Consider the following 27,827-nt stretch of genomic DNA (forward strand, 5'->3'; position numbering starts at 1 on the left):
TGAGGCGTGAACACATGGCTTATTCTGGCCAACTGGGACCTGAAGGGAGGTGGGGGAGGAGGGCTGCAGGTGCACCTGTTCCCTAACTCCTACTAGAGACACAAGCCAGAGCCACTTTGTTTTCCTGCATCTGGATGTGACCCCCGGATTCCTGCAGCCGTCTTGCAAGCACGAGGAGAGCCAGTGGGCCGCAGAAGGCCACAACGGGAGGAAGACCGAGCCCTGGGAACTGCAAGCTGGGGCCTGTTCTGCCTTTGGACTCCTCCGTGACCCAGCTCCCCTCTGGCTTAAGTTGGAATGTGCCATTGGAACATCTTAGCTGATCCAAGGTTACAACGTTCCTTGAGTTTACCTCCCATAGCCATGGGAATTTTGACTCGAGTACCCACAAGTCCTTCCTGTTTGGTGTAATCAGAGAAGAAGGATCCAGGCAGGAGAAGAAGAAGGCTGATAAAATGGCAGCAGGGCAATGCGAAGGGCAGGGCGGCCCTGGGGGAGGCGGCCTTGCCCGCAGCCCACATTCAGAGGGAGGGAAGATGAAATGATGTAGAAGGCGCCCCTGGGGGGGGGTGTGACAAAGGGAGCAAAGAACTCCAAAATCATAATTTAAGAAAAAAAAAAAAGTGACATAATTTTTTAAGAAGAAAGAACCACCGACACTTGGACAGAACAGAGAGCAGACCCTCCTCCTGTGGGGACTGTGGACAAGGAAGCAAAAAGGAATTATAGCAACAGACGGGAGGTCCCCGAGGAGAATTCTAGTAGCCAGCAGGAGGATGGAGGGAGAGTAACTCCGCCCCCGCCATCACTAATGTGAGGTGTGCAAAACGCCAAGGCTTGAGTTCATTGTGTTGACTTAGCTTTATTTCAGCAAATACAAAATATTGGTAAGAACCTCATAGGTCCTCTCTTTAGCAGATGCCCCCCCCCCCGCCCCCAACTCCTCGTACTATGAGTTTTCCTGCTAATGGGGTGAACAGAAACCAGGGCCTGTGCAGCCCAGGGAGCTGCTGCATTTGCATCATCCCACGCTGGCTGACCCCTGGGAGGGGACTGACCCCCTAAGGCCTCCCAGACACTGTCCCATCAAGTCACCTTGGGGTTTGCATGCTGTCTGGGGAGATGCTCCCTCCCTGCACACATGCGTGTTTTCTCTGGGCGACCTTAGTCCCCCTAAGGGTGGGCACCATGTCGCAGCCTTGACTGCTCTCTAGCAGCGAGCGTCGTTCTGGGTGCACAATAACTCAAATGAGCCTGCCTTCCTCGTGGGTGAAGGAAGTCTCACGCTTAAATGGGAGAAGCTCTCAGGGGGTCTCAACTCTGAGAACACTGACCTGTTCCAGCATGGAAGGTGGGTGTTGAGTTAGAGTTTTTGCTAAAAGGACGCTCAGAGCCGGCCCAGGCAGCAGCTGGGCGCCCCTGGCACAGTCCCCACCCCCACCCCCGCCGGGCACTTGGTGTGGAAAGGATTCAGGGGTGCTATGGGGGAGATGGGCAATGGGTCCTGCTGCCTGGGTGTCCAGCCTAACAACGCTGTGCCCTCAATCTGCCTCAGAAGGCTTTCTGGAAGCTTCCGTAACTGCATGGGCGCGAGCAGCAGGGGAGCATTCTCTTAGCAAACAAGTCGAACTCTGAAGACGATACTGATTCCTGTAAAATGAGGCCTAAATTGTGGGAACCGCTCAATCCGTGTGTGATACACCTCTACGGCTACGTAGGCGGAGGGACGGCCTGCTGAAGGCGGGCCGGCAAGGGACAGGGCCTCGCGGGCCAGGCGGCCTACATGTCGTACAGCCGGAGCTGCTCCTGCACGTCGCCGTCGGACATCTCCCCAAACGTCTCCTTGTTCTCCTTCATGAGCTTGAAGATAGCCGCCAGCTGCTCCTTCTGCACTCTGTGGGGAAGAGAGGAGAGAGGAAGAAGGTGCTCCAGCGCAGGGTGCGGGACGCCGAGCGCGCCGGGGCTGGGGCCCTGCTCTCGGCCGCTGCTGTGCCTGCCTTCCAGGAAGGAGAAAGTCAAACAGAAGCAAAACCCACTCAAAACCCACGAGGTGGCTTGGCCGAACCACCTCCGCTGGAAGGTCCTAAAGCAGGCTCTAAGTCTTGGTTCTGCCCCACGGGTCTGGGGACCCAAGTGAACGTGTGGGATCCTGTGCCTCTGTTTCCCCCAGGGGGCCCTCTTTCTTTTTTCTTTTCCTTTCTTTTTTCTCTTTCTTTCTCTTTCTCTCTTTTAAAAGATTTTATTTATTCATGAGAGACACAGAGAGAGGCAGAGACACAGGCAGAGGGAGAAGCTCCCTGCAGGGAGCCCGATGTGGGACTCGATCCCAGGACCCGGGGTCACAACCTGAGCCAAAGGCAGATGCTTAACTGCTGAGCCACCCAGATTTCCCTGGGGCCCCCTTTCAAGTGTTGACTTGGCACGTCCTGGGGGAGGGGGGTCGATGGGGGGAGGCCCCTTCTGTTAAGTGGCCCCAGAGTGAGCCCATGAAGGAACGTGTTAGCAGCAGCCTCAGTTGTGAGGGGTGAGGGCAGAAAGCATTAGCAGCTGAGAAGCAGGGGTGTGGGCGGAAGTGCCCACGGGGTCTCCTTGCTCGGAGGAAGGGGCGCCTGCTTCTGTTCTGCCCACATACCTTATGGCCAGTGGGGGGGCCGTCCCTCCCACCACAGAGCTGGCCCACACTGGATGGGCAGCTGGGACCCAAGTATTTATCTTTATGAGGCTCGGCCACACCATCTGACCCGCATGGGACAACTCCCAGGAGTGCAAACATTTTGCAAGGGTGGGGCACGGGGCACAAGCGCAGAGGGCAGCTGCGGCCTGGGGCTCGCCCGTTCCGCTCCATGTGCGGTGCCGTCAGCACAGCTGGCCTCTGGTTTCTGTGGTTTGTGTGGGCAGCTGCACCCCGCACCCGGCCCTCTCGGCCCCTCCCTGCATACACACACCGTGTGTCCCCCGTGGCAGGGCTTTGGAATGACCACCAGGCCACCCAGCACCCATAATGCTGCCTGGGGCGGCGTGGGGTCCCAGTGTCTGGGCTTATGTGTGTCCCAATGGATTCCTTCTGTGGTGACCCCGTATTTCTCGACCAGAAGTTGGTTTTCTGGCTAGAGCTGCATCTAGAAACTCAAATATTGAAGTCCCAAATCCCAGCCTCTCTCGGTCACCCTGGGAATGCGATTTCTCCTCTGTGTGGAGGAGAAGGAGCCTGCCGTAGGTGTTCTGTACCCTACAGTCCGAAGAAAGCACTGTGAATTGAAAGGCTGTGTGTGTGCTGAGCAACTTGGATGGAATCACAACCCCCCACCGCCCACCTCGCATGCACACAGATTCTCAGGTATTTTTGACGGCTGTGGCGCTTGGGCATTGGGGTAGACCTAGGACTCCTCCTCTGCTAGAGAGTAACAGGCATCAAAATGAGAGCGAGCTCATGTTTTAATGGGTTCAGAGGAGACTTTCTTAAAAACACAGCAAAACTGAAAGAACACACAGTAACCGAGGTCATCTACTCAAAGTTTATTGGGCTGAACAAAGGCTGAACACACAGATCCAAGCCATCGGGAGTACATGATGAGGCTTGGTGCCTACAAGCCACGTTCAGGATTCCAGACAACTAACTATTAGGGAACTACCCTGGAGGGAGTCACCTACTTACTGTATCAGTAAGATCCCAGCCTGGACGAGGCTGCTGTTATTGCTGCGTGGGGACACGTGTGCTAACCAGGGTAGGTCTACTCGTCCCGTGGCTCGATGAGGCTTGCACACGGTGCCCTTTCTGCACTACGCCTCTGAACCTAAGATTTTAGGACCAGAGGAGAAGGTGGCTGGGAATGTAACATGGCCCAGGGGGTGGCATCCCGGCCTTCCATTAAATGGAACAAATTTTTCTATAAACTTACTGCTTTAAAAAAAATCTGTTTTAACCAACACATCTAAAAACTGCAGATTAGGCTGGTATAGTATAAATATTGTCCAATATAAAATTCCAAGAAACGGGTCTGGGGCTGACCTCGTTTATCTGGTGAAATTCTAACTTACCTACGAAACCTTCTAGGAAAAGGCATAATCGTCAAGAAACCTATTTCAAGCAAACTAGTCTTATTGCTTCTGCCGAAGCGGAGGTGGAGGTTCGGCTGCACTGGGAAGAGCCATCAGTGAAAAGGCCTCTCAAGCCACAAGAGGGGCGGATTCAAGCCTCCTCTAAAGGAAGTCTAAGGGCCACACAAATCGATAGCTGGCGCTGGTTCCCCGCTGTGGGGCCAGTAATAGGACTGTTGCCGCTGCGACTCTCCTCTCTCACCCCCAACACCCGAGCCCCCCAGATGGAAAGAGGGAAGTGGGCCTCCAGGGAAAGGAGGACGTCCACCATCCCTGAGCCAGCTAGCCAGCACAGGAGCTTTGCCTCGTTGGTCTGGCAGGCCTCAGAGTCTTTCACAATTTGGCTCCAGTGAAGGAAAAGGCGGGGCGGGGATGAAGCTCTGCTGGTTTTAAAATGACAAGGTGGCTGCCATTGGTGATAGCACAGGTGTGAAGGGCGAGGGGAAAGCAGGGTACGGTGATAAGACAAATCCAAGTCTACGAAACCCTTGCTTAACCAAGCAATCCACACCAACAGGGGGGAGCATCTCTACCACGGGGGGCCAAGGCGCTCCCGGCACCCTCCCCGCTGAGGGACAGGTCCTGATGGAGGGGCTGGGTCCCAGCACATTTGTGCAGGCCAGAGGCACCCGGGAGCCTGCGTGGCTCCGCTCTGGGGATTTCCATTTTATCTCTCAAGCTTTTTAGATGCCAAAAGGAAAAGCCTTTAGCAGGAGGCTAATGATAACTTCATTATTCTTCGGTTCTGTAAAGAGAAATAGGGAGAAAAGATCATTTATTTTACTTCTTCCATCTTACCCGGATGGTGGGGGAGGAAGGGGGAAATGGGGATGAGGAGGAGGATGTTTGGGATTGCAGAAGCCAGGCTACAGCAGGACACTGTTCCCCAGAGCCCGCCTGACCCGGCACCGGCCCTCAGCAGCCTGCCAAACCCCATTCTGAGTCCTGAGTCCCGGAGGCATTTAGTTAAGGGGGGCAGACCGGGACCCTGAGCGGGGAGGTGGGGCCGACTCTAGGTCACATACGGGGTGCTTCTGACCTTTGCCCCCCCACCCCCAATGAGGTTGTCCTGTCACACTCGACTATTTCCTGTTCCCGCTGGTGGGGTTTTGTTGCCTCTGGGGACACTGGCACCCTAGGATGCACGCGCACCTTTTCTAAATGACACCCAGAAGCTCGCAGTCTCTCCGAGGGAACGCAGGCCCTCAATTTGTCCCTCTGGCGCCCTCTTCTGGAGGTCAGAGTCACGCGTGTTTCTAGACATTCATACCGGCAAATCCTTCGCGGACTCACCAGGTTGTGGATGCCAGAATGTCCCACAGCCTGGGCTCCCGGGGCCGCCTCCCACCCTCGCCTGCTCTGCTGCACTAAGCACCTTCCACCAGAGTCGTGTCCTTTTCCAGAAAGGTCAGGACGTTCTGTGGACCTTCAGAATGGAGCGGGGGCGCTGGGATCCCAGGTTCCCATCTATCAGAGCCAGCCTGGTCTACACTGTCCTCTGGACCAGGAGGTGGGAAGAACAGACGGCACACAGGAGAGGAGGGGACGGGGGTGCTTTTTCCTGCCAAGCTCCCCAGCTTCACTAGCTCTGGGAGCTGGAGGCGCAGTCAGCAGCCTGCAAAGCCCATTGTCCCAGCCACACTGAGGCTGGACGTGGCACCTCCCAGAGAAGCTGCGATGGGAAGGCACCCTCCACCAGCCAGGCAGGCGTGGCAACGCCAGGGACGCCTGTGAGCCCTGGGCCCCAGGAGAAGGCCTGGCGGAGGGGGCAGGCAGTGACCGAGCAGAGTCTTCCTTAGGCAGCCACCAGCTCTGGATTTGGAACCCTGACCATTTATCTGCCTCTTGTGCCCAAGGAACCTGAATCTACAAGCAATTCCAAGAGTGGGACTGTCCACTGAAACACGCAGAGGAATGATCTGGGGTCTTGATTTTAGTCCTGCTTCCTAAGTGCTAAGCCCTGAAAATTATTTATAAAGTGAGGCTTTAGGGAATGCTGGACCGTGTGACCGCTAAGGATTTGGGCTCTGGATACCACTGCTCTGGTGGCTGAGTTAATTTAAAGTCAGGGATTTGCAGCATTTTTTGGTGAACTAGCTTGCAACTCAACCGGGACCCAGAGTGCCAGGAAAGGGATTAGAAACAGGCAGAGTGCGGTCGGAAAGAATTTGACAGGCAAAGAAGAGAGCATACTTGGCCGGCCTGTGGCTTTAGTGATTTGACGATAATATACGTGTTCTTTTTCATACTAGAATTCCAGGGCAGTTTCCTAGACCGAGCTGGGACGAGCTGGGACCAGAACAAGCTTGCACCCGCCGGCTCTCATGGGGCCACACGGGAACTACTGAGCTGTAGATGGAGAGACAGAGCCAAACTCGCCAGCCTCTGCAACCCCAAGCATCACCACGAGAGGGACAGAAGCAGTTGCAAGAGGTGTGTGAGTCACGAGGCCCCATGCAGTGCCACGTGAGCTGGGTGAGCTGGCCGGGGGCGCATGCAGGGGCAGGAGGCAGCAGGCAGATGCGTGCAGCAGCCGTGGGGAGCATGCTGGGGAAGGACAGGAATGAAAATGAACGTGAACTCCAGCTCCACTCTGCGGGGACCGTGTGTTTAAGGGCCATGAAGTCCACTAGCCCCTTCATCTCAAGTTGGGGCACAGCCTGCAGACGAGCAGAGGAGATCTCCTCCTTCACCCCAAGAGCTGCCCTGGGGCACAGTCTCCACCCCACGGAGTAGCCAAGTGTGACTCGATGCCCCAGAGGTCCCCCAAGACCCTGGTGGGAAAGACCTTCCTGGGCGATGCAGGGTCTGCTCTCTAAACATAACAGAGAAGGGACTTTCCCTTCCCCTCCCTCTTTCTGGGGTGCCTGCTCTGAGCCCCATAACCCTGGAGACCTGACACCCCCTACCCCCGCCTGAGGCCTGGCATCTGTCCCTAACCGGTCCTTCCAGTTTCACTGACCCTCACATCCACAGGCACCTGCCCGAGCACCTGGCTCCGTCCACGGGGACCTTCGCGGGATCGCAGGTGCACCCAGCGCTCCCCATCCTTAATCCAGGGCCTGCAAACGTTTCCTGTTAAGGGACCGATACTGACTCTGTTGGGCCCTCTGCGCCACGTGGTCTCCATTGCAACGGGAAAACCAAAGAGTGGCCGTGTTCTGGTCACTCTGAGCTTACTGAACAGCGCTGCCTCCGCCACCCCTTCCTCTGACCAGAACAACCTGCCTGTCCCACAGCTTGGGATGAAGTGGCAGGGGGACACCCAGCAGTTCCCCTGAGGGACGACAGTTCTGCCCCAGCCTCACAAGGGGGCGCTAGCTCCCCACCAGCCGGTCCACGAGGCCCACCAGGGACCTGTGTCCCCTGGGCTCCCAGAACCCCGTAGCCCGGACAGAGGGACCTGGTCCCACAGCGACCCCCGACCCCCGTGCTGGCGGAGAGCGAGACCGCGCCGTGCACACAATGTATCAACTGGTGATGGAGGCGGCGGAGGGGGGAGGTTTAGACCGCGCCAGTCGTGTTGGGGACACGTTAACAGACAGGAGGAGGGAAGCACCACTGGTCTGAGAAGTCAATCTCCTTACCAAAAGGATTTGCAAGAATATGTGTGGCTCAGGACCTAAGGAACTTGCTACAGGGAAGTGAGGTCAGAGGTCAGCTCAATCCTGAAATATAAAGGCAGCAAACTGGGTCACACCCAGAGGCAGTGTCACCAGCACCGAGTGGGGGGCCGGGGGCTCCCCTGGAGGCCACCTTCCCCTGCTCAGGATCTTCCTCAGGCTGGGCCCGGGCTGCCACCCCTCCACCCCACGGGAAGAGCCTTCCAGGCCAGGTTTGGAAGAGCTGGTGGCAGCTGCAGGAGGGGAAATGGGGGTCTGGGCAGAGCGGCTTCTGACTTTCGAGGAACCCTGAGTGGCTTGACCAGCGGCACCAAATGGGTGGCTGAGCTGTGCATTCGAATAAGCAGCCCTCCTGTCCTCTGTGACCCTAGGACCCCAGCCTGTGCTAAGGAGCAGGTGGGGGTCACCACAAGCCTATGAGCCTGGGCTCCCGTTGAGACTCCAGTTTGAACTGGGGGGTCGTGGGGGGACCGCTGGAGTCCGACCACCGTTCTCTCCCGTGGCCTGGCACAGCTGTCCTGCTGCCTCCAGGGCGTTCCTCAGCACCCCGGCGGGCTGGTGCGGAGAGGACTTGGGGACGGAGGCCCGCGGTGTGCAGTGGGTGCCCGGCGGGGTGTGGGGGGGGCCCAGTCCTACAGCTGAGAAGCTAGGCGGCTGCAGTTGTGTGGGAGCTCCGTGGAGCAGAACAAACCGAGCGCCGACGCCGGGCGAGGGGGGCAGGGGAGCTGCCGAGCGGATGAGCAGGAAGAATCACACCCTGTCCCCAAGTGATGGATCGGTTTTGTCATGAACTGTACGTGTGAGGGAACAGCCAGCTCTGCTCCAGGCTCCTCCCGGGTGGCTCGTGGGGCGAGGCGGGCAGGGGAGGGGCTCAGCCGCCCTGCCCTCTTCCCGGGCTCCCCAAGGGGCCCATCTCCGGGGAAACCGAGGCTGATGGAGCAGGACAGAACCCCGAAAACCAAAATAAAGGAGTAGTGGGGGTGGGGCAGGAGGCTGGCCAGAGGTGGGCCTCCTCTCCTGCCCAGCTCGGCTCCCCCCCTCCCGAGGGCAGGGCAGGGGCAAGACGGCGTGGGGGGGGGGCTCCCGCAGGGAAGGTGTGCGGCCTACCTCTGCTCCTCCTCCAGCTCCTCTTTGGTCATCATCTTCCGGTACTGGTTCCCCCGCAGCTTCCCCGGACTGTATTTAAAGGAGAAGACCTCTCCCCCTGCAGAGAGGAGACGGGTCAGAGCCCGCGCAGGCCTGGAGCGCAGGGGGCCTCCCACAGGCTCGGGTCCTCGTTCCCTTTTGCTGGCTCCAAGGGCTGGCTGCCCGGCCCCATCCTCTCCTGCATCCACCCCATGCCGGCTGGGCTGCCAGGCCTCAGGAGCTTGCGACCTTTTTCCTCCCACACTCTGTGAAATCCCACGACAGCTTAGGAGCTCTTTGGAACTTGAAATGGGGATACAGGGACAAAGACGAAGCAGCTGGAGAGAAATCAGTCCCCCTCCTCACACCGTGCCTGCAGCTCTACCCAGCCAGTGATGGGCACCCCCAAGACCCGGCTGAGCTGCCTGCAGAGCTGCCTGGCTGCCCCTCTCTGGCAAAGGCTCCCGCCGAGTTGCTGTCTGGGGGATGCTTTACCCTCGTCTCTGAAGCCCCCCATCACTGCTGTGTGATGGCCACGTCCCCTGCATCTCCTTGGGTCCGAGGCCCCCCGGGAAGCACAGGGACTCCTGAGCTCTCTGCTGAGATCCTCTGCGTTCTGGGGCTTGGGGTGCCCGCCGGTTATTAGAAATCTGAAACGATGCATCCAGCCTACAGTAGGGCATGGGAGGGATGTAGCGTTTTTTACACTTTGGAATTTGGGCATCAAAACCGGTACATGTTACTGAATAGGGACCTGCCAGTCCCAGAGAACGGACTCCTAGCTGCCTGAGAACACACAAACCATCTCAAGGCCTTATGCGGGCACCTCAGAGGTCTGGGCAGAGAAGCGGAGTGACAGGGAGCGAGGGCAGGTGCTGGGCACACAGGCACGGGCTGCAGGGTGGAGGAGAAAAGCGCTGCAGGGCATAGCCCTGGGCTGAGCATCCGGGAGGAGAGAGTCCCCTTGGGAAGCGATGCCCTTAAGTGGTCTTTCAGCCCAGCAGGTGGAGGACAGGCAGCTCCTGGCCATCCCCAGGACAGGGACTGAATGGCTGGTTTTGTCTAGTTTCCACTAAGGCGTACAGAATTGAGGGAAATGCGAAGGCCAGCAAATCACCCTCCCACACATGTAGTCCTTTTCAGTCCTGTTCTAGAGAGTGTACCTCTCTGCCACTCCAATGTCAGGAATCTCGAACACCTCCGCATCCTGCCCCAGGCCACCCTGACCTCCAGCTGGCACCTGTCCCGCTTGATTAGACAAGCTGATTTGGGTCCAGGGTGGAGGCCGTAGCCCTTTGGATTCAGGTTCTCTCTGGGCCGAAGGAAGAAGGTTCTGGATGCAGACTCAGAACCCAAATGTCATGTGATGAGGGCCCTGTTCTCTCCAAAGCCTCGCCCAGGAGGAGAATGCTGGCCGGCTCCCAGGGCACAGTCCCCTTGTGGCTCCCTCACCCCGGCTAACTGCCCAGGGGCTGAAGCTTTGCCTTAGGAAGACGTTACTACATCTGTACAAGAGTTCATTTGCTCTTCATTCTTTCTGCAAATATTTAGTGAGCACTGTGCGAGGTGCTGGGGACTTAGCAGTGAATAAAACATATAGCAAGCAAAGATAAGTAAAATACAGTTAGAAGTTGGTCACGAGTGCTCTGCAGAAAGGACAGGGGAGTGGGGCAGCGAGGGGGCTGCTTGGAAGTTTCCCTGGGGGTAGGCTGGGGGTGGCATCAGGAGGGGATTTACAGGTGGTAGTTGAGAGGGAGCAAGCCCTGTGGTGTCTGGGGAGACAGACCCAGCAAAGCAAGGAGGCCAGTGGCACTGGGTGGCAGAGAAAGGGGCCGGATCATCCTGAGGGGCCTTCATTCTTCTTCCGGGTGAGATGAGGCTTGGTGCAGAGACCCGGGAATCCATTCCCACCCCCTCTCACCAGAGACCCCGGCCCCCACGGGCCAGCTCTTCCTCCAGGCTGAGCTCCGCTCAGGTTGACCAGCAAAGGGCTGGAAAGTACCATTCCCTGCGGGCCCGCAGAACCAGGAGCTTCCAACAGCACCGGGTATGGACTGCCTGCATCTGGGGATCTGGGCACTTTGCTGAGTAATTCAGAGCTGCTGTCGGAGGGGCTTGGGTCCCTGGTTATCTGGAAAGCTCCGAAAAGCCTGCCAGAGGGGCGGGGAAAAAAAAGCCTGACACAGAGCTGCGGTCTCAGAATGAGCTCACAGCCAACGCACCAACACTCGATTCTGGACCTCGAGAAGAGGCAACGGACAAAGAAAACCAATTAACCTCAACATCAAGGTCACTGTGTTGCTATGTTTTAGAAAAATAAAACAAAAAATTCTGCCAGCTGGGCACTACTCAAGGTTTCAATTTAGGGGGCAGGCCTGATTAGTTTTATGTTTTCCGGGCCAGGCAGAAAAGCCTTTCACTTAATCACATCACATGTGGTGTACCAAGTGATCCACAGTCGCATCCAATTTTGCTAGACCAGGAGGTTTCAACGTGAGAGCCTCCCGGGAGCAGGACTTCCTCTTGTAGCCTTCTGTGAATCACCAAGTCGCTTAGGGAGGGCATCTTGGCGACACTAATCAATTAGCCCGAGAGCTGAGCTGCTCACTGCAGAGGGGCTGGGGGCCCACGCCTCTTTTCCTCTGACAGCTGGGGCCCTAAACCTCCCCTCCCTCGCCTTGTCAGAGCTCACAGGAGGCGGCTGGGGGATGGGGGGTGTCCGGGGGCAGCAGTCAGATAAGGACGGAGGGCCCATGACAAGGCCCATGGCTGGGTGGGAGGCTGGTGAGCCTCCCCTTGTCCTTGTCCTGGCCAGGGCCTCTAGCAGCCACAGGTCCTGGGTCCTCGAGTCACTAACAGGATCCTGACTTCCATCATCCCTGCAGCTGCCTGGGTGGGGGGCCACGAGGCAGGGACAGACCCCAGGCGCAGGTGCCATGCGTCTCTAAACCTGCAGATGATTGGGGAGAACCAGCCCCCGAGCCTCTGCAGCTGCCTGCCCTTCCCTGTTCTTCTGAGGCAGCACTGACAGGAGCCTGGACCTGCGGGACCTCAGGGGGAGCTGTGGGCCCCCCAGAGCAGCCGGCCGCCCGCCCGTCCACACACCCACACCAGCCGAGGTCATTGCATTCCTGCAACCCACTCTTTCCACTGCCCCTGCCAGCAGTCGGCTGAAAGTCACGGCAACAGTCTTGCTTTTTTAAAAATTATGAAGTATTTCAAGCACACACAAGAGTACAAGTATTAAGTCCTCCACGTACTTTGCATATAGATTTAACAAATGTTGACATGCTGCTTTCTTGTTGCTTGTTTTAAAGCAATAAAACACGACAGGACCCAGCAGAAACCCACACCGCGTTTGGCTCTCTGTCTGTTCAGGGCACTGGCCCCCGTGGGTGCCCAGGGCAACCCCACTGCCTTCCACCTGCTCAGGTTCTAACTGGCCAGTTTCCTTCATGCTCAGGGTCACTCCTGCCCCCTCCCCCTGGCCGGCCAGGGTCTGAGGGCTGGGAGGGCTGGCCAGGTACCTGAGCTGCTTGGAAATCAGGCGTCTCCTCCCGTGGGGCCTTCGCCGTGCAGAACACCTGGGTAACGGCCTGTGAGTGGCTTTTGTCTCCATAAGGGAGACGTTCAGTGAGAAACTGAAATGCACAGTGTTGGGAGCAGAGCTAGGAGGTGCGGCAGGAAGTGGAAGGTCAGGGTGCTTGGTTTTCTGGCATGACGGGTCCTCCGTATTGGAAGACAACTCACAGTTTAGAGACAGGAAAGGGGACAGAAAGAGCCAGAGTGACAGGGCCGGGGGCTGCACCTGGAGGCCGGGTCCCACTCACCGTCCTCTTCCTCAGGCCCTGCTTGGGCTGGTCCCTCCGGGCCATCCTGCTCCGGCTCAGGCTGCGGCTCCGGCTGCGGCTCCGGCTGTGGCTCCGGCTCCAGCTCTGGCTCCTCTTCCTGCAAGACAAGGAGAGACTCAGCACCTGGGGCCCGGGGCTCGGGGTGGCTCACTCTGATAGGGTCATCCAGGTGCCTGACCCCTCGGTGAAAGCGACCTGACGCTGGCCCACTGGCAGGAGGGATGTGCCGCAGCAGTGGGGGGACCAGAAGCCAGGGCCCTCCTCCGGGAAGTGGGGCAGCGGTGGGCAGAACGTCAGGAGAGAAAGGGGCCGCTGAGGGACAGCATGACCACACAGCACAGGTGCCTGTTCTTTGGGTGAGGCCAGGAGGACCCCCGTGGGGGCCACTGTCAACCAGCAGTGGAATCCACATAATCTCCATGAAAACATGGAGGCCAAGAGGACAAGGGGGAGTCTGTCGGCTGGAGAGCTGTGCTTTTGACCTTTGAACCTCAGTCCTTTCACCCCTTCCAGGTGGGTGTTTGTCAAAGCCTTTGTTTTTTTTTTTTTTTTTTTTAAAGATTTTATGTATTTATTCATGAGAGACACAGAGAGACAGAGAGGCAGAGACACAGGCAGAGGGAGAAGCAGGCTCCACGCAGGGAGCCCGACGCGGGACTCAATCCCAGGACTCCAGGATCAAGCCCTGGGCTGAGGGTGGTGCTAAACCGCTGAGCCACCCGGCCTGCCCTTGTCAAAGCCTTTGAATGCCATTTTGGTAATGGGATTGGGGACCCCTACCCGCCACTCTAGCTGATAGGACCAGGGAGGGGCACCCGGGGAAGTCTGGCACCTGGGGCCCACCTTGGCGGGGCTGTCACGGAGAAGCTGTGCTGGTGAGTGCAGACTCCACCTCTGCCTCCTGGTACCTCATTTCTTTTTTTCTTTTTTTTTTTTTTTGAGAAAAATATATTTTTTAAGATTTTTATTTGAGAGAGAGCATGAGAGATTTGAGAGAGAGCATGAGCAGGGGGCAGAGGCAGAGGGAGAAGCAGACTCCTCACTGAGCTGGGAGCCCAACGTAGGGCTCGATCCCAGGATCCTGAGATCATGAACTGAGCCCAAGACAGAAGCTTAACCAACTAAGCCACCCTGATGCCCCTGGCACTGCGTTTCTTCCCCAAACTGGAGCTCCACCTCCTTCAGGCCCAGCGCTCTCCCTCAAATGGACTCAATAAACGGATGGCTGGAAGGAGTGTCCCAAGATGGCCTTCTTGGGAGGAAGGAGTGACTTCAACCTGCAGGAATGCCGGGGGGTACCGGGATGTGCGGTTCCTCCAGCCACAGGGACTGAGGGCGTGGTGGGGACAAGGGACCTGGGGAACTGTGACGGGAAGCCAATACGCACAAACCCGCAGGTTGACGAGAGGGAAGCACACACAGGAGTGAGCCGCCTGAGTGGAGAGGGCGGCAGGCTCAGGCCTTTGGAACTCAGTTCCCAGGGGTGCAGCCTCCGCAGGAGCTCGGAAGGGCCGGCAGCAGGCTCCCTCATAGAACAGAGCGAGCGAAGCTGGCCTGCAAGTTTGCACAAGCCCAACAGCAGGTCATGAGTGGCAAACCCTGAGAGGCCTTGAGTTGCCTGTCATTTTCTTGCTCTCTGGATCACACAAAGTGCAGCCAGGAGGAGCTGGGTGGGAGGCAGGAGCAGGACTTCTCTTAGCAGCGTCCATCAAGCTCTGCACCATCGAGATGTGAGCCACGCTGCCCTGAGCGCCGCCGGTCAGTACGTGGGGCTTGTCCAGATGCCCCCTGGATTTTGCACAGCAAAGCGTCTTTGTGGCTGTGGGGAAGGGGGCAGGACTCTTCGGGGGAGGCAGGAAAAGGAGATACCCCTTTGACGCAGCAAACCCACTTCTAGGGATCTGCTCTGGCCTGGAAAACCATCTGTTCAGGTTTTTATACAAGGACTCTGATCATGTGCAGCAGAAAAGAAGCCAAACTGGAAACGATGACATGTTCATGACTTTGAGTTTTAAATATATTAGAGTTAAATATATTTGGCTAATGTGTGCGGCACAATGTTAACAGGTTAAATATATCACAATGTGGATACGCCATGCAACAAAGTGCTTTTATTTATTTTAAAGATTTTATTTATTTTTTTCATGACAGACACAGAGAGAGGCAGACACAGGCAGAGGGAGAAGCAGGCTCCCTGCAGGGACCTCGATGCAGGACTCCATCCCAGGACCCCGGGATCACGACCTGAGCCCAAGGCAGACGCTCAACCGCTGAGCCACCCGGCGTCCCCAACACAGTGCTTTAAAAAGCAGGCAACCGTACAGACTGATGTGAGAAATGCATCAGGATAAGTTACCAAGAGGAAGCAGCAAGAAGCAGCACAGTGTGAGAAGGGCAACCTTCTTGGTATAAATATAAGAATGGAGATGCACATAAACGCTCCAAACGCTGAGGAAATGTTTTCTGGAAGGACACGCAAGGCACTGTTAGCAGTGGCTACCTTTGGGGGGAAGGGCTACCTCTGGGGAAGGGCAGCCTTTCTCTGTTCATTTGATTCATTTCAGTATATTTGGATTTTCTAATAATATGCATGAATATGCATGAATTACTTGACATACTTTATTTTATTTTTTATTTTTTATTTTTTTTAAAATTTTTATTTATTTATGATAATCACAGAGAGAGAGAGAGAGAGAGAGAGAGGCAGAGACACAGGCAGAGGGAGAAGCAGGCTCCATGCACCGGGAGCCCGACGTGGGATTCGATCCCGGGTCTCCAGGATCGCGCCCTGGGCCAAAGGCAGGCGCCAAACTGCTGCGCCACCCAGGGATCCCAACTCGACATATTTTAAAAATGCTACACAGGGGTATCTGAACTGTGAAGTCAATGAGGTTTTTTTTTTTTTTTTTTTTTTTGTGTGTGTGTGTGTGTGTTTGTTTGTTTGTTTTTTTAAGGAAGAGGAGAAAACAGAGAGACAAACAGCCCTTAACCTGTTCAGGGCTGGACCCCAGAAATAAGCCCAATATTGAGACTAGAGAGGCGGTCGATTCTCCCATTACGTGTGACGGACACAAAGATAAGAGAGATACGAGCACAATCCCTTCCTCAAGGAGCTCGTGATCCAGTTGGAAAGACATCTGCACAAATAACTGCAGTGCACGGTGAGAAAATCAAGACCTGAGGCACACCCCACTATCCCCAAGGGACACCCAGCGAAGGCTGACCTGCCAACACCCTCCCGGGGAGAGGCTGCTCTACCTTTGAATCTTGCACTTGACTTTTGAAGTGTGCTGCTTATTTATTTATTTATTTATTTAATTTATTTTTAGTGTGCTGCTTCTTATTTTATTTTATTTTTTTATTTTTTGCTTCTTAAGCTGTAGCTGTGACCCCGTTGGCGGGTTATGAAAGCAATTGAGAGGTTGCTACCGGTATCTTAAAAAAATGTGCGACCCAGGTCTTAGTGTCATTTTCAGCTTTAATAATTTCAGAAGCATGAATGCTACAAACATAGCAAGAAAACGACACTGGAGAGGCTATTTACATGTTAAATATATTGATGTTTCTCATTCAAATTCATGTAATTACCACAGTCTGGTGCTAGATATGGCTGTAGTTGATTTTTTGGACTTTGAAAACAATACTCATGGCCTGAGCTTCAGTAACTGAGGGATCGCATTTCTGATTCCAGCCTTTCGATCTTGCGAGGATTTGATGCACACCTGACAGCTTGGACATCACGTTAACGGAGGTTGGCCAGCTCACCAAGGTGCCCGGGGGAGAGGACTCGTCCCCCTGCCCACCCATCCAGACTCTGGCACACACAAGGAATTAAAATGGAAAACTTGGCATTCAAATGTCAGGTAGCTAAGCATAAGAAGAATTTAAATAAGTAAATATTCAACGGACGTGTGCTGTAGTTTTGTAGCATTTACACTTCTCAAGTTATTAAAACCTAAAACTACACCAAGACTTTGGGGATACCCCTGCATCCCAAATTAAATGGAAGATAAATAGTGTTACGTGTCTGGTAGAGAGAGATACCGATTTATAAAATTTCTGGTGTGCTTCTGTGGCTTTATATACGGGGATGCAATTTAAAAGAGGTTTTTTTTTTTTTGTTTTTGTTTTTTTTAGATTTTGTGAAGTTTGGAAAACAGTGCTGAATTGGCCACTCATTTTTTTCTGTCTGTACAGAAACCCCCTTCCTTTGGAGGATACCCCTGGAAGCCTGTGGGCCCAGGGGTGGGGTGTGGGGTGTGGGGTGTGAGGTGGAAGTGGGGGGTGGGGGATGGGGCACTGCCTCAGGACAGACCCCCTCCTGCAACGGAGCAGCATGCAGATGTGACCCATGGCCCGACCCTGTTTGGGGAGAAGGGAGCTCTGGTCCCAGAGTTCGGAGAAGACCCTGGCTGTGGTTGTTCCAAGGCCACTCCACCCCGGCCTCCCCATCTCTGTGAGAGGACAAGGTGACAATGGGCTCCCAGCAGCTTTTAAATGGGGAGAAAGAGGAAGAGGCTGGCATTTTTGGAGCAGGAAGTGGAATGGGGTAATGAGGGCAAGATCAGAGGCAGGAGAAACTCCAAGAAGCGTTTTCAAAGTGCAGGGGAGAGGGGATTCCTGGGTGGCTCAGCCGTTTAGCACCTGCCTTAGGCCCGGGGCGTGATCCTGGAGTCCTGGAATCCAGTCCCATGTCGGGCTCCCTGCGTGGAGCCTGCTTCTCCCTCTGCCTCTCTCTCTGTATCTCTCATGAATAAATAAATAAAATTCAAAAAAAAAAGTGCAGGTGAGAGATGTCAGGCCTGACTTGGTAGGTTAAGGAACTCTGGCCATCGGCTCCGTGTTTGTTGAATGAATCTGCGAAGGGCTGGCTGCCCCTGGCCACAGGCAATCCCCTGGGGGTCTCGAGGTCTGGAGTTCCACCCTTGGGCTTGCTTTCCCACGGAGCTGGGCTGCAGCACAACCACACAGCTGCTCAGAGCGCTGATCGCAAGCCAGCCAGATGTCACCACTGGTCCCCTTGGTCCTGGGCGAGCTGCACGGTCCTTGTGTGTTGTGGGCTGGACTGTGTCTTTCCCAAAATCACAAGTTGAGGTCCAAACCGCTGGTACTTCAGACTGTGACTACATTTGGAGAGAAGGCCTTTGAAGACGGAATTAAGTTAAAGTGAGGCCAGTGAGGGTGGGTCCCAACCCAATCTGAGCGGTGTCCTTCAAAGAGGAGATGTGTAAGAAGGGGACACATGCGAGAGACACCAGGGGTGTCATGAGGACGCGGCGAGAAGGCGGCACCGGCAGGCCAGGGTCAGAGAGGTCCGGGAGAGACCGGCCCTGCCCGCGCCTGGACCTCACAGTTCTGGAAAAAGTGAACGTCGGTGTTCTAAGCCGCCCCGTCTGCGGAACGTTGTTATGGCAGCCCTGGCAAACCAACACACCGTGCTCTAAGGAGAGGAAATCAGGTTCGTGAAGCTGTGAATGGGTGACGCCCTCTGAGACAGCTACCGTCATCCTGGCTGGTCCCCAGAGCGGTCTCGGGCCGGGACCAAGCCCATCACCTCACTGACCAGAGTCCCGGCATTCCACTACTGGACAGGGCCCAAGTTCTCACTTCCCGGGTCCCGACACACTTCTCCAAATCCGCCTTTTCCTCCAGTGGAGGGACGGCTCGGGGGAGGCAGAGCACGGGGGCCAGCGGCTCCCAGAGGCCAAGGAGGGAGGCTTCTCGGAGCCAGTGCGAGCCTGCGGGCAGCACATTGCCATTTATGGCCGCCCTGGCCCATCCAGGCCTGATGCAGGGCGCTGAAGCGGGGGGGGGGGGGGGGGGCAGACACAGACAGAGAAGCAGATATCTTTCCGTCTCTTTGAGGAGATGGCTCGGCCCCCGGGTCCTGCACACAGGACCTGCTTGGCCCCTGTGACCAGCACCATGGCTGAGCCCGGCTGTGTCGCAACAGGCCGCCTGGATAACCCAGGGTGATTTTAGAGGCCCACGGGTCCACCTCCACGGGGACTTCTGTCCCTCCCTCCCCTGCAGCAGCCAACAGGGAGAGCAGGGAGTTCTCAAGGGGCCTGCACGATCCCCCATGGCTTCTCCGCGGCCTGGGCCAGGCCCCATCCACCTGCACCACGTCTGCAGCAGGTTTCTGGGGTGGGCACCCAGAATGGGCAGGGTGCAGGGGCTGCTGCCCGGCTCCCACCGCAGGCAGAGAGGCTCTGACAGGGCTCTTCCCCCCCCCCCAACCCCCATTCCAGAAAGATTCCATTAGGCAATCAGGCTGTTCATCTTTTGCATTCGGAGGGGAGCAGCTGCGGGCGAGCAGAGGGCGCAGAGCTGGCGCCAGCTCCCGGGGCGCCTGTGCAGGCTGGTGGGGGGGGGAGGGCAGGCTGGCAGAGGTCACGGCGGCTCCCTCCACCCGCGTGTCTAACAGCTCAGCCACCGCACGCCTAAGTGACAGCTCCAGGCAGAGGACGCTCTGGCCAACCCTCTAAATCCATATTTGCAGCTGGATAAGGCGCATCCCCCGAGACAACGGACTGACGTCTTCTTATCCTAAACTGGCCCCTCTCAACTCACCAGTTTTTCTCTGCGGTCACAGCATCCTGGACACTTCGTCATGGCCTGGGAATGGGGATCCACGCCTGCTGCTTCCTCTCCGCTTTGACTTCTCAACCGCCACCACCCGCCTGGAAACGTCTGGACTCACCCTCATTCTCCACGCTCCTGCCAATCACTCGGTGCCCGATACGGCACCATGTCCTTGACCTTACTTAATCTCCTGCAACTCATTTGCTCTGAGAACATCTTAAAATGCTACCCTTACGATGGCTTTTTCCCACGAAAACTCTAAAATGACAGCTGCCGTGTTCAATTCAAATAATCCCCGGCCTTTGAGGTTCTTGGGCTTCTGGAGTCCCTGAGGTCAGGGTCTCTAATGCCTCCAGGGAGGTGCTTTCCTCTCCAGCCCATGGGGGGGGAGGGGCCATGGGCAGGCAGGCTGGAACTTGGGGTCACCCTTGGGAACAAGGCCTTGGGCACATGGTCTGCCCTTCCCCGTTCACCTCTGGGTCCCCCTCCCTCCTCTGTCTGGGTGGGGTCCTCTGAGGTTCACAGGACCTGGCAAGGATGGTTTTGAGCTTTGTTTTTATCCTGGAGCTCTGTGGGGGCGACCGAAGGGATTGCTGTAAGAAGGGGGGGTGGGAATATAGGGCCCAAGATCCGCTCCCCACCCCACCCCAAGGAAGTTCTGCTTTTGCTTTACGCACTGGACTTCCACCTAGGCTTGAAGAAGAACAAAACAGATCTAGCGCTTTTTAAAAAAATGTGAGAAAACCACCGATCTGATGTCCTTTGCCTCAAGACAAAATTCTAGCTGATAAAACCTTTGATGAATTGCCAGTTTGTATCCTCAAAGGTGCTCAGGGACACAGACACTTGAAAGGTGAAGAGGAGCCATTGTGTGAGTCTAGGCCAGGAAGGGTCTGCTCGGCAGGGCCCAGAGCCTGTCCCAAGGCTCCAGAGGAGGCGCGGCCCGGTGCGTCTGAGCACTGGGAAGGCCACTGTGGCTGTGCTGGAGGGGGCGAGGGGACAGCTGGAACAGGAGGCAGAGCCGGCCACCGGGGCCGTGGTAAGAGTTCGGAATTTATTCCGTATGTGACGGAGGCCACCACACGGCTTGGAGCAGGAGAATGTGGCTCTGGCTTCCATGTTATAAACATGGGGCTGGTCTCTGGGGGGAACGTGTCCAGAACAGTCTTAACAGACAGGGTGGCCTCAAGGTGGTCTCAGGGGCTCACTGAACCACCCCGGGCAGGTCTCGAGGAGGCAGCCGGCCACATGAGGTGGGGCTCAGGGAGCGGCTGGGCACCATCAGCTATGGATCAGGGGAAGGGCAGAGGCCAGCGTGTTCTGGAAGACAGGTCTAGAAGTGAGTCCTCCACTCGATAGGAGCATGAGTGTTTCCAGCACGGACAAAGAACAAAGCAAGAGTCCTGGGTAAGATGTGGACTCCTGAGTCGGGGCTGGGGGAGAGGGGCGGAGAGACTGAGATCTGGTGTTCCCTGTGCCAGCACACAGCGCCCCGGGGCAAGGAGGAGCCAGGCTGGGGGCCAAGTTCAGCCGTCCAGACGAAAAGGGCCATCCTGGACTCCAACCTCATATCCCAGTTGAGGGCACATTCATAAGCCCTAGGCACACTCTCTTGCTCAGATGGCCAAGCATGCCAGATCCAATCCTATCAGATTAACGGTTTTTGGCATTGTTCCTACAAAGAGGATTTGGAGGGCACCAAATGCTTCGTAAAAAACCACCCCGGGGCAGCGATGTGCATTCTCCCCTTATCAGCAAGGATTAGGTGGAATTTTAGTGTCTACATTTTGGGGCGGGGGGTGGTGATAAATGGAGACGCTTGAGCATAGGGCGGAGAGCTCAGGGACTGCTGTGACCAGAACGATGGGGGCGGGGGACATGAGACCACCGTGTTCGGGGCCAACCAGGCTGAAGAAGAACTCTGACCATGACCAACTTTAGGGATAACAACAGAAGACAGGTGACCAGTGTTTAAAGTCTCTAAGGAGGAGATCCCTGGGTGGCTCAGCGGTTTAGCACCGCCTTCGGCCCTGGGTGTGATCCTGGAGTCCCACGTCGGGCTCCCTGCATGGAGCCTGCTTCTCCCTCTGCCTGTGTCTCTGCGTCTCTCTCTCTCTCTCTGTATCTCACGAATAAATAAATAAAATCTTAAAAAAAAAAAGTCTCTAAGGAGCCCTCAACCATGGCCACAGAAACTGGCAAGACTTTAGGAAGAATAAAGATAAGAATGGCTTGACCCCAGAGTAGGGTTTACTGATCTTCACAGGACACCACTGCGCTGGAGGTATTTGCTTGTCTTGGGACTGATCTCAGATTCTGAGTCCTCGGCACAGAAGCACCTGGCCGGGAGAAACACTCTTAATACCAAGGTCCCAGAATGAGGTTCTGGCTGAGAACGTGCCCAGGGTTGTCTCAACCAGAGGTCAGGTTGGCCGAAGCGTTAATAATGATGCAAGGAGTTCTTACTTGCAAATACTAGATGCGGGCACACACATGCACACACCCACCCCTGCACGCACAGGCCTTGAAACAGAAGTTGGTAACTGGAAAGCAGATAAGCATGGATTGCAGAGAGCTCTAGGAGAGGTCAGAGCTCGTTTTAGTTCAATCCTTTCAGTTTGGGGAAACTGAGGTTATATGGCTTCCCTCAAGTCCTATGACTATTCAGAATAGTCACAATTTTTTTAGAAGATTTTATTTATTTATTTGACAGAGAAAGAGAGAGAGCACAAGCAGGGGGAGTGGCAAAAAAGAGAAGGTAAAGTGGGTTCCCCGCTGAGCAGGAACTGGATATGGGGCTCGATCCCAGGACCCTGGGATCAGACCTGACCCAAAGATGGGCACTTAACTGACCAAGCCACCCAGATGCCCCTGGAGGAAAAATATTAGGTAAACAGGTACCATGAATTCTCATACTGGGTTTCCTTTGGACCAGTTAATCTCATTTGCTCTTTCACCCACTATGGCCAGCAGAACCTGACCGATCCTTCTTCCCTGCCAGGTGGGAGGGCAGGAGCACCCTGTTGCAGCATCCCAGACCTCCTTCTTGGCTCTGACCAAGCATCCAGGAGTAGCAATCCCAGCAAGCTGCTCAGTCCATACAGAGCGCCCCTTTTAGGAGATTTCTGAACCCCATCAAAGTCTTGGTTCAGGGGCACCTGAGTGGTTCAGTGGTTGAGCATCTGCTTTTGGCTCAGGTCATGATCCCGGGGTCCTGGGATTGAGCCCCACATCAGGGTCCCTGCAGGGAGCCTGCTTCTCCCTCTGCCTATGTCTCTGCCTCTCTCTGTGTCTCTCATGAATAAATAAATAAAATCTAAAAAAAAAAAAAAAAAACACCCCAAAACGAAGTCCTGGTTCATTCAACTGTCCCTAACGGTGGCAAACCAAGCCTGGCTGGACTCTAGGTTGCTCCCAGAATGCCTCAGCCACCGGGAACTGGGCGTTTCTCAGGAGGCACATCCACCCATGGTCTGGGGCCGACTCAGCCCTCCCACACTCTGGCTTAGGCCGACGGTCCGGGAAAGAACAGAGCAACAAACAGGGTCTGTGTAAAAGGGCGCATGCTCCGCGTCTCCTTTCTAACCCTGCAAAGCTAGGCAGCTTTTTCCTTAAGGTATGTTCTTTAAAAATTTATTACTTCCCACAGAGTAGAAAATTCTAACTGACAGCTAAATTTTCTGGGTGCCAACAAGACTACTTTGGGAAGAAAGAACAAAGTTTAGCCATGAGGAAAGTCCCTGGACTTCTTTCTCACATGGGAAAAAAAAAATTATGAGCTGAAACGACTTTGCATAAAATACTCTCTTGCACTGCTGAACACTGAACTCTTGTTTGCAGCTCTGTGCATCGTCCTCTCTTTGGTGATGTTCATCACTGTAATTACCGTGAACACACTGTTTTGTGTTCTGCGCTTTTCCTTACATATTTCTACCAACTTGCTAATTAATCCAATGTCCTAATTAACGGATGTGTGGGCTATTTCCAGTGTCCTTTGCAGTAAATCACTAGACCTATTACAGACTGAATGTCTGTATCCTCCCCAAATTTCTATGTCGAAGCCCGAGAAGCCCCAGTGTGATGGTTTTTAGAGGTGGGGCCTTTTGAGGTAACTAGGGTTACATGAGGTCCTGAGAGTAGGGGCCCCCAGGATGGGATTATTGTCCTTATAAGAAGAGGAAGAGACCAGGGAGCTCTCTGTCCACCACGTGAGGACACAGAAAGCCAGGAAGCGGGCTCTTCCTGGGAACTGAATTAGCTGGCACCTTGATCTTAGACTTGCCAACCTCCGGAGCTGGGAGAAGGACATGTCTACCGTTTAGGTCTCCCAGTCTCTGGTATTTTGTTATAGCAGCCTGAGCTGACGGAGACAGGATTCCAAACTGATATGAACAACTGCCAACTCTCTATTTGGCCCTTCACTCACTGGCTTCTGTGTTTTTTGTTAAGAGAACAGAAAGTGGGGACACGTTGGCGTCACGAAGGTCAGGATGCGTCACGAAGGTCAGGATGGATGGCGGGGGAGGGGAGTCACCTGCTCCTAAATCACTCTGCGGCCTCTGTAGGGTTCGGGGTGGGGAGACCTGTGGCGACAAGGATGGTGAGGGTAGGAGATACGCTGTAGACCTACTAACAGCAGGATAACTCCAGAAGGTGAACCAGGGCCCAGCTGCACAGTGAGGACACCCGGGTGGGGCTGCGCAGCCCAACGAGACCGACACAGCCAGAGTGAATGAGAAACCAAGCCCTTTCCTGAGAAATTCCCCACTGGGTTTCTTTTTCCCAACACTGTGTTTTTTTTTTTTTCATGTATAATGAATATATAGTGGTATAAAAGCTTCAGGCAAACAATATAATGTTTCAACAATTTTATACATTTCTCGGCGTTCATCACCGTTAAGTGTACTCTCCGGCCCTGTACTTTGGGAAATTCCAAACCTACAGGAAAATCGGAAGAATAAAACAATGAACACTTGTACGTCCTTCACCTAGATTCACCAGTTGTTAACATTTTGCCATTTTGCCATTCTCTTGCGTGGGCGTGTACGTGTAACTATTAGAATCATGACGGGTCCTCCCTGAACGTTTGGGCACACAGCAATCTCCCTAAGGACAAGGCCACGGGTCTACAGAAGCACAACGCCGGCATCACATGCAAGAAATTGAGCATGGAGACAACAAAATGATCTGATAACCGGTTCATTTGAAACATATCCCAGTTATCTGCAAGATGTTCTGTACAGATCTGCAGGATGCTCCGCACCCCCGCCCCAATCCAGAACCCATTCAAGGATCATGCATCGCGTTTGTCCGTCTTGTCTCTTTAGTTTTCAGCTGAGACAGGTCTCCCTGCCTCTTCTGTGTTTAGTGATACTGTGTCTAGTCGGTTGCTGACCAGAGAGAGGGAGGACCCGAGTGCCAAGCAGTCTGAGTTATGGCACCGACTTAACTCTAGTACTATTCGGGGGACCCTTGACCTTCACCTTGACCATGGTTTGAGAATCCTATGACATAGCCTGGCTGGAATCCACACCTCCATTAGATAAGAAGCGTGGCGATCCTAAAATCACAACCTACACATCACCAAAAATCACTGTTTCCTGGCCTTAAAAGGGACCAGCTCTTATTTTTGACTTTGTTGGCCATGAATCTTTGTTGGGGGGGGGGGCATGCCTGTCATGCTTGTGCCCACCCCGACACGCACCCCTAGGAGACATGACAAGAAAGAGGTTCTACTAATAGAGCTCTGCCCTCTGCTTAGCCTCCCCGACCTGGCCGGCTGATCACCCCCCATTTCCCCGTTTCTTCAGTGGCTGCCCAGTGTCTCAGCTCACTATGCTACTTTGTGCCGCAGCACCGTGGGGACCCTTCCCAGTGACCCGCAGCCGCAGTGGAAGGCTGCTTCCCTGGGCTCGGGATCCTTCTCAATAATCAGCTTTGTGAATCAGAGGCAGCAGCTGCCCTGGGCCTCCCAGGCCTGGCAGGGCAGAAAGATGATTGGATTAGAAGAAGCACCACTAGTCAGGCAAGGTGGCTGCCCAAACCCCCCCCCCCCGCCCCCACCCCTCAGCCTCATTTCCCCAGGGTCCTTCTACCCAATATGATAATCAGAAAAAAGCAGTGAGACCTGCTCTAGAAAATGCCCCTGTGCATTTCCAGATAATTTCTTAGCAGCTTCTTTCAGGGGTAATCTCTCCACTGGGAAGGCAGAGTAGTAGGAGACAGGGGTATGTGTCCCCCAACCCGGCACGTGACCCTAGGGCCTGAGGCTCAGCCATGATTTAGCATTTGCCAGCTGGAGTTGAGGGGGGAGCTCAGCAACTCAGCAAGGATCAGGGATCCAAACCCACAAGGGAAGGGCCAGAGTCCTGAGTGAGGATATGGACTTAAAAAGAACTCTTACACTGGGATGGTCTTGGGACAGGATGTGGCACGGGGAGTAGGGACACAAGACTCAACTCTCAGAGTCATCTGGCAGCTGCCCTGCACGTGAACCCCTCTGACGTGCTTTGTCCTTCCAAGCACCCATGCACCCCCACAGGAAGAGCGTCTTCCTGACAGAGGCAGATTGTGCTGGGGCTGCTCGGGACCAACAACATTGACCCCATCCCACCAGATCTCGAACTGTTGAGGGCCCACAGGCCTCATAGAAAGCCCTCTCAGGAGTGCTGTAACCCAGAGGATCAAGACCCTACTGAGCGCCACTAACAGGCATCGCAGACTTCAATCTAGAACTTGCTGCTAGGTGGGAAAGGGCACTGTGTAAACGGTAGGGCAGGGCTGGTTGAGAGCAAGTGGCTCCTGAGAAAGGCCCATTCCTCTCTGCTCTCCCAGGAGGCTGTGAGCGCAGGCAGGATCCCAAACCTGGGAGCGAACCTAACATATCAGCACAGGCCCGAACCCTACCTGCGGTCACCATGGGCCAGGTGAGCAGGAGCAACTGGGCCTCCACTAGAGCAGTCTGTCCTCCCTGGGAGGAATGCAACAGCCCTCCTCCGGCTGGTTAGAATCCACTCTAATGACACAATTAGTCACCCACTTGTCAAACAAAGCGCCTGCTCAGAGGGGTCCCGCACACTTACTCAGCAAAGAGAAAAGCCTTGGCCCAGCCTCACTGCCTTCTCCCCTCAAGGGTTCTCTGCAGTGTAAACCATTGTGTCCAGCAAAATTCAGTAGGGCGCTGTGGACACACGGACAAGGCACCAGAGCAGCTTGCTCATGGCTTCAACTGCTCCAGGCCTCCTCCAGTGCAAGAATCGGGGATTGGGAGTAAGAACAAGGCATTCTGATCCGGCGGACTCAGGGCCCTGGGTGGTAGCCTGTAGGGGTCAAGGGTGCTCAAATCCTGGAAATGTGGGTCCCATGCCTGGCAAGTAGGTTTCGAATGTGAAGAGAAGCCCTGGAAAAAGTGTATGGGGCCGGGGGGGGGGGGGTGGGGGGGGGGGGGGGGGATGAGTGCACATCTCTCTGGATGTCCTGAAGCCAGGCAAGTGGTCAGAACGGAACGGAGCTGTGATGGAGCTGATGATGGACCGTAGGGAGTGAGTGTGGGGCAGAAGCAGGAGGGGCGGTTTGGGGGTGCTCAGCCGGGCTGTAGGAGGGCTGTATCTTGCTCCTCTGCTCCATCCAGGCCAGGCTTATCTGCAACCCCAGGGGAAAAGTGCCAAAGCACGTGTGACAATAAAAATGCATTTGTGCCAGGCCTCTTCCGGCCGCCCCGCCCTATGCGCTTCCCACCCGAGACTGGCTCTGGAGTCTGGATTTCACACTGGCTTCCCAAGAAAAGGCAGCGTTCCTTTTTTTCTTTTTTCTTTTCTTTCAAAGTATGACTGTTTTTTCGTTATGGAGACAACTCTCATTACTGCAGACCTTGAAACAAGCCGCATGCACGTGTTTGCGGGCCGCCGTGGGCCGAGGGGTGCAGGGCGAGGGGTGGGTGTGCCCGAGCCGGGGAGCGGGGAGCGGGGAGCGGGGAGCGGACCCCAGCAGGACGCAGCACACAACTCACGCGGGCTCGGCGCTGCCGGCACTTCTGGGGGGAGGATGCTCGCGAGTTTGCTCGCGGGCTCGGCGCTCCCCGGGGCGGGGGCGGGGGCGGGGGCGGGGGCTGGGGGGGGCAGTGGGGCCCGGTCCCCGGCCCCGCCCGAGCCGGGGGGGAGGGGGCGCGGGCCCCGGGGTGGGGAGGGGCGCCCGGGAGGGCCGGGTCGTACCTGCCTGGCCTCAGCGGCCTGCTCCTCCGCCTCCGCCGGCGCCGCCGCGAGCTCCCCCGGGCCCTCGGGCTCCCCCGGGCCCTCCGGCGCGGCCGCGGGCTCCGGGGCGCAGGGGCCGGGCGGTGCGGGGGTCCCGCGGGCCTCGGCCGGGGGCGCGGGCTCCGGGCTGGCGGCCCCCCCGCGCCGCACCAGCAGCCAGGCGAGCAGCAGCGCCAGCGCCGTGGCCAGCGCGGGCAGCGCGGCCAGCAGCTCGGCCGGCGCCTCCATCGCGCCGCGGCCGCCCGAGTGCCCGCCCGCGGGGACCCCGAGGGAGCCCGCCGCGCCCCGCCCCCCGC

General features: G+C 55.9%; 1 protein-coding gene across 3 annotated transcripts; it reads right to left on the reverse strand.

Moving 5' to 3' along the window:
- Positions 1–886: 886 nt before the first annotated feature.
- MXRA7 (matrix remodeling associated 7) lies at positions 887–27,778 on the reverse strand. 3 transcript variants are annotated; one of them, XM_055324889.1, is made up of 5 exons: positions 27,493–27,778; positions 12,677–12,794; positions 8,829–8,925; positions 7,686–7,766; positions 3,497–4,843 (listed from the first exon to the last, which is right to left on the reverse strand). In XM_055324889.1, exons 1-4 carry the CDS (start codon positions 27,757–27,759, stop codon positions 7,733–7,735), a joined length of 516 nt encoding a protein of 171 aa, XP_055180864.1. In that variant the 5' UTR covers positions 27,760–27,778; the 3' UTR covers positions 3,497–4,843; positions 7,686–7,732. The 3 variants fall into 3 exon arrangements, with proteins under 3 accessions (XP_055180856.1, XP_055180864.1, XP_055180873.1); XM_055324881.1 differs by lacking the exons at positions 3,497–4,843; positions 7,686–7,766 and adding an exon at positions 887–1,894; XM_055324898.1 differs by lacking the exon at positions 7,686–7,766.
- Between the last annotated feature and the right edge of the window lie 49 nt (positions 27,779–27,827).

The sequence above is a fragment of the Nyctereutes procyonoides genome, unplaced genomic scaffold (assembly GCF_905146905.1).
Source record: "Nyctereutes procyonoides isolate TBG_1078 unplaced genomic scaffold, NYPRO_anot_genome, whole genome shotgun sequence".
Classification (NCBI taxonomy): domain Eukaryota; kingdom Metazoa; phylum Chordata; class Mammalia; order Carnivora; family Canidae; genus Nyctereutes; species Nyctereutes procyonoides.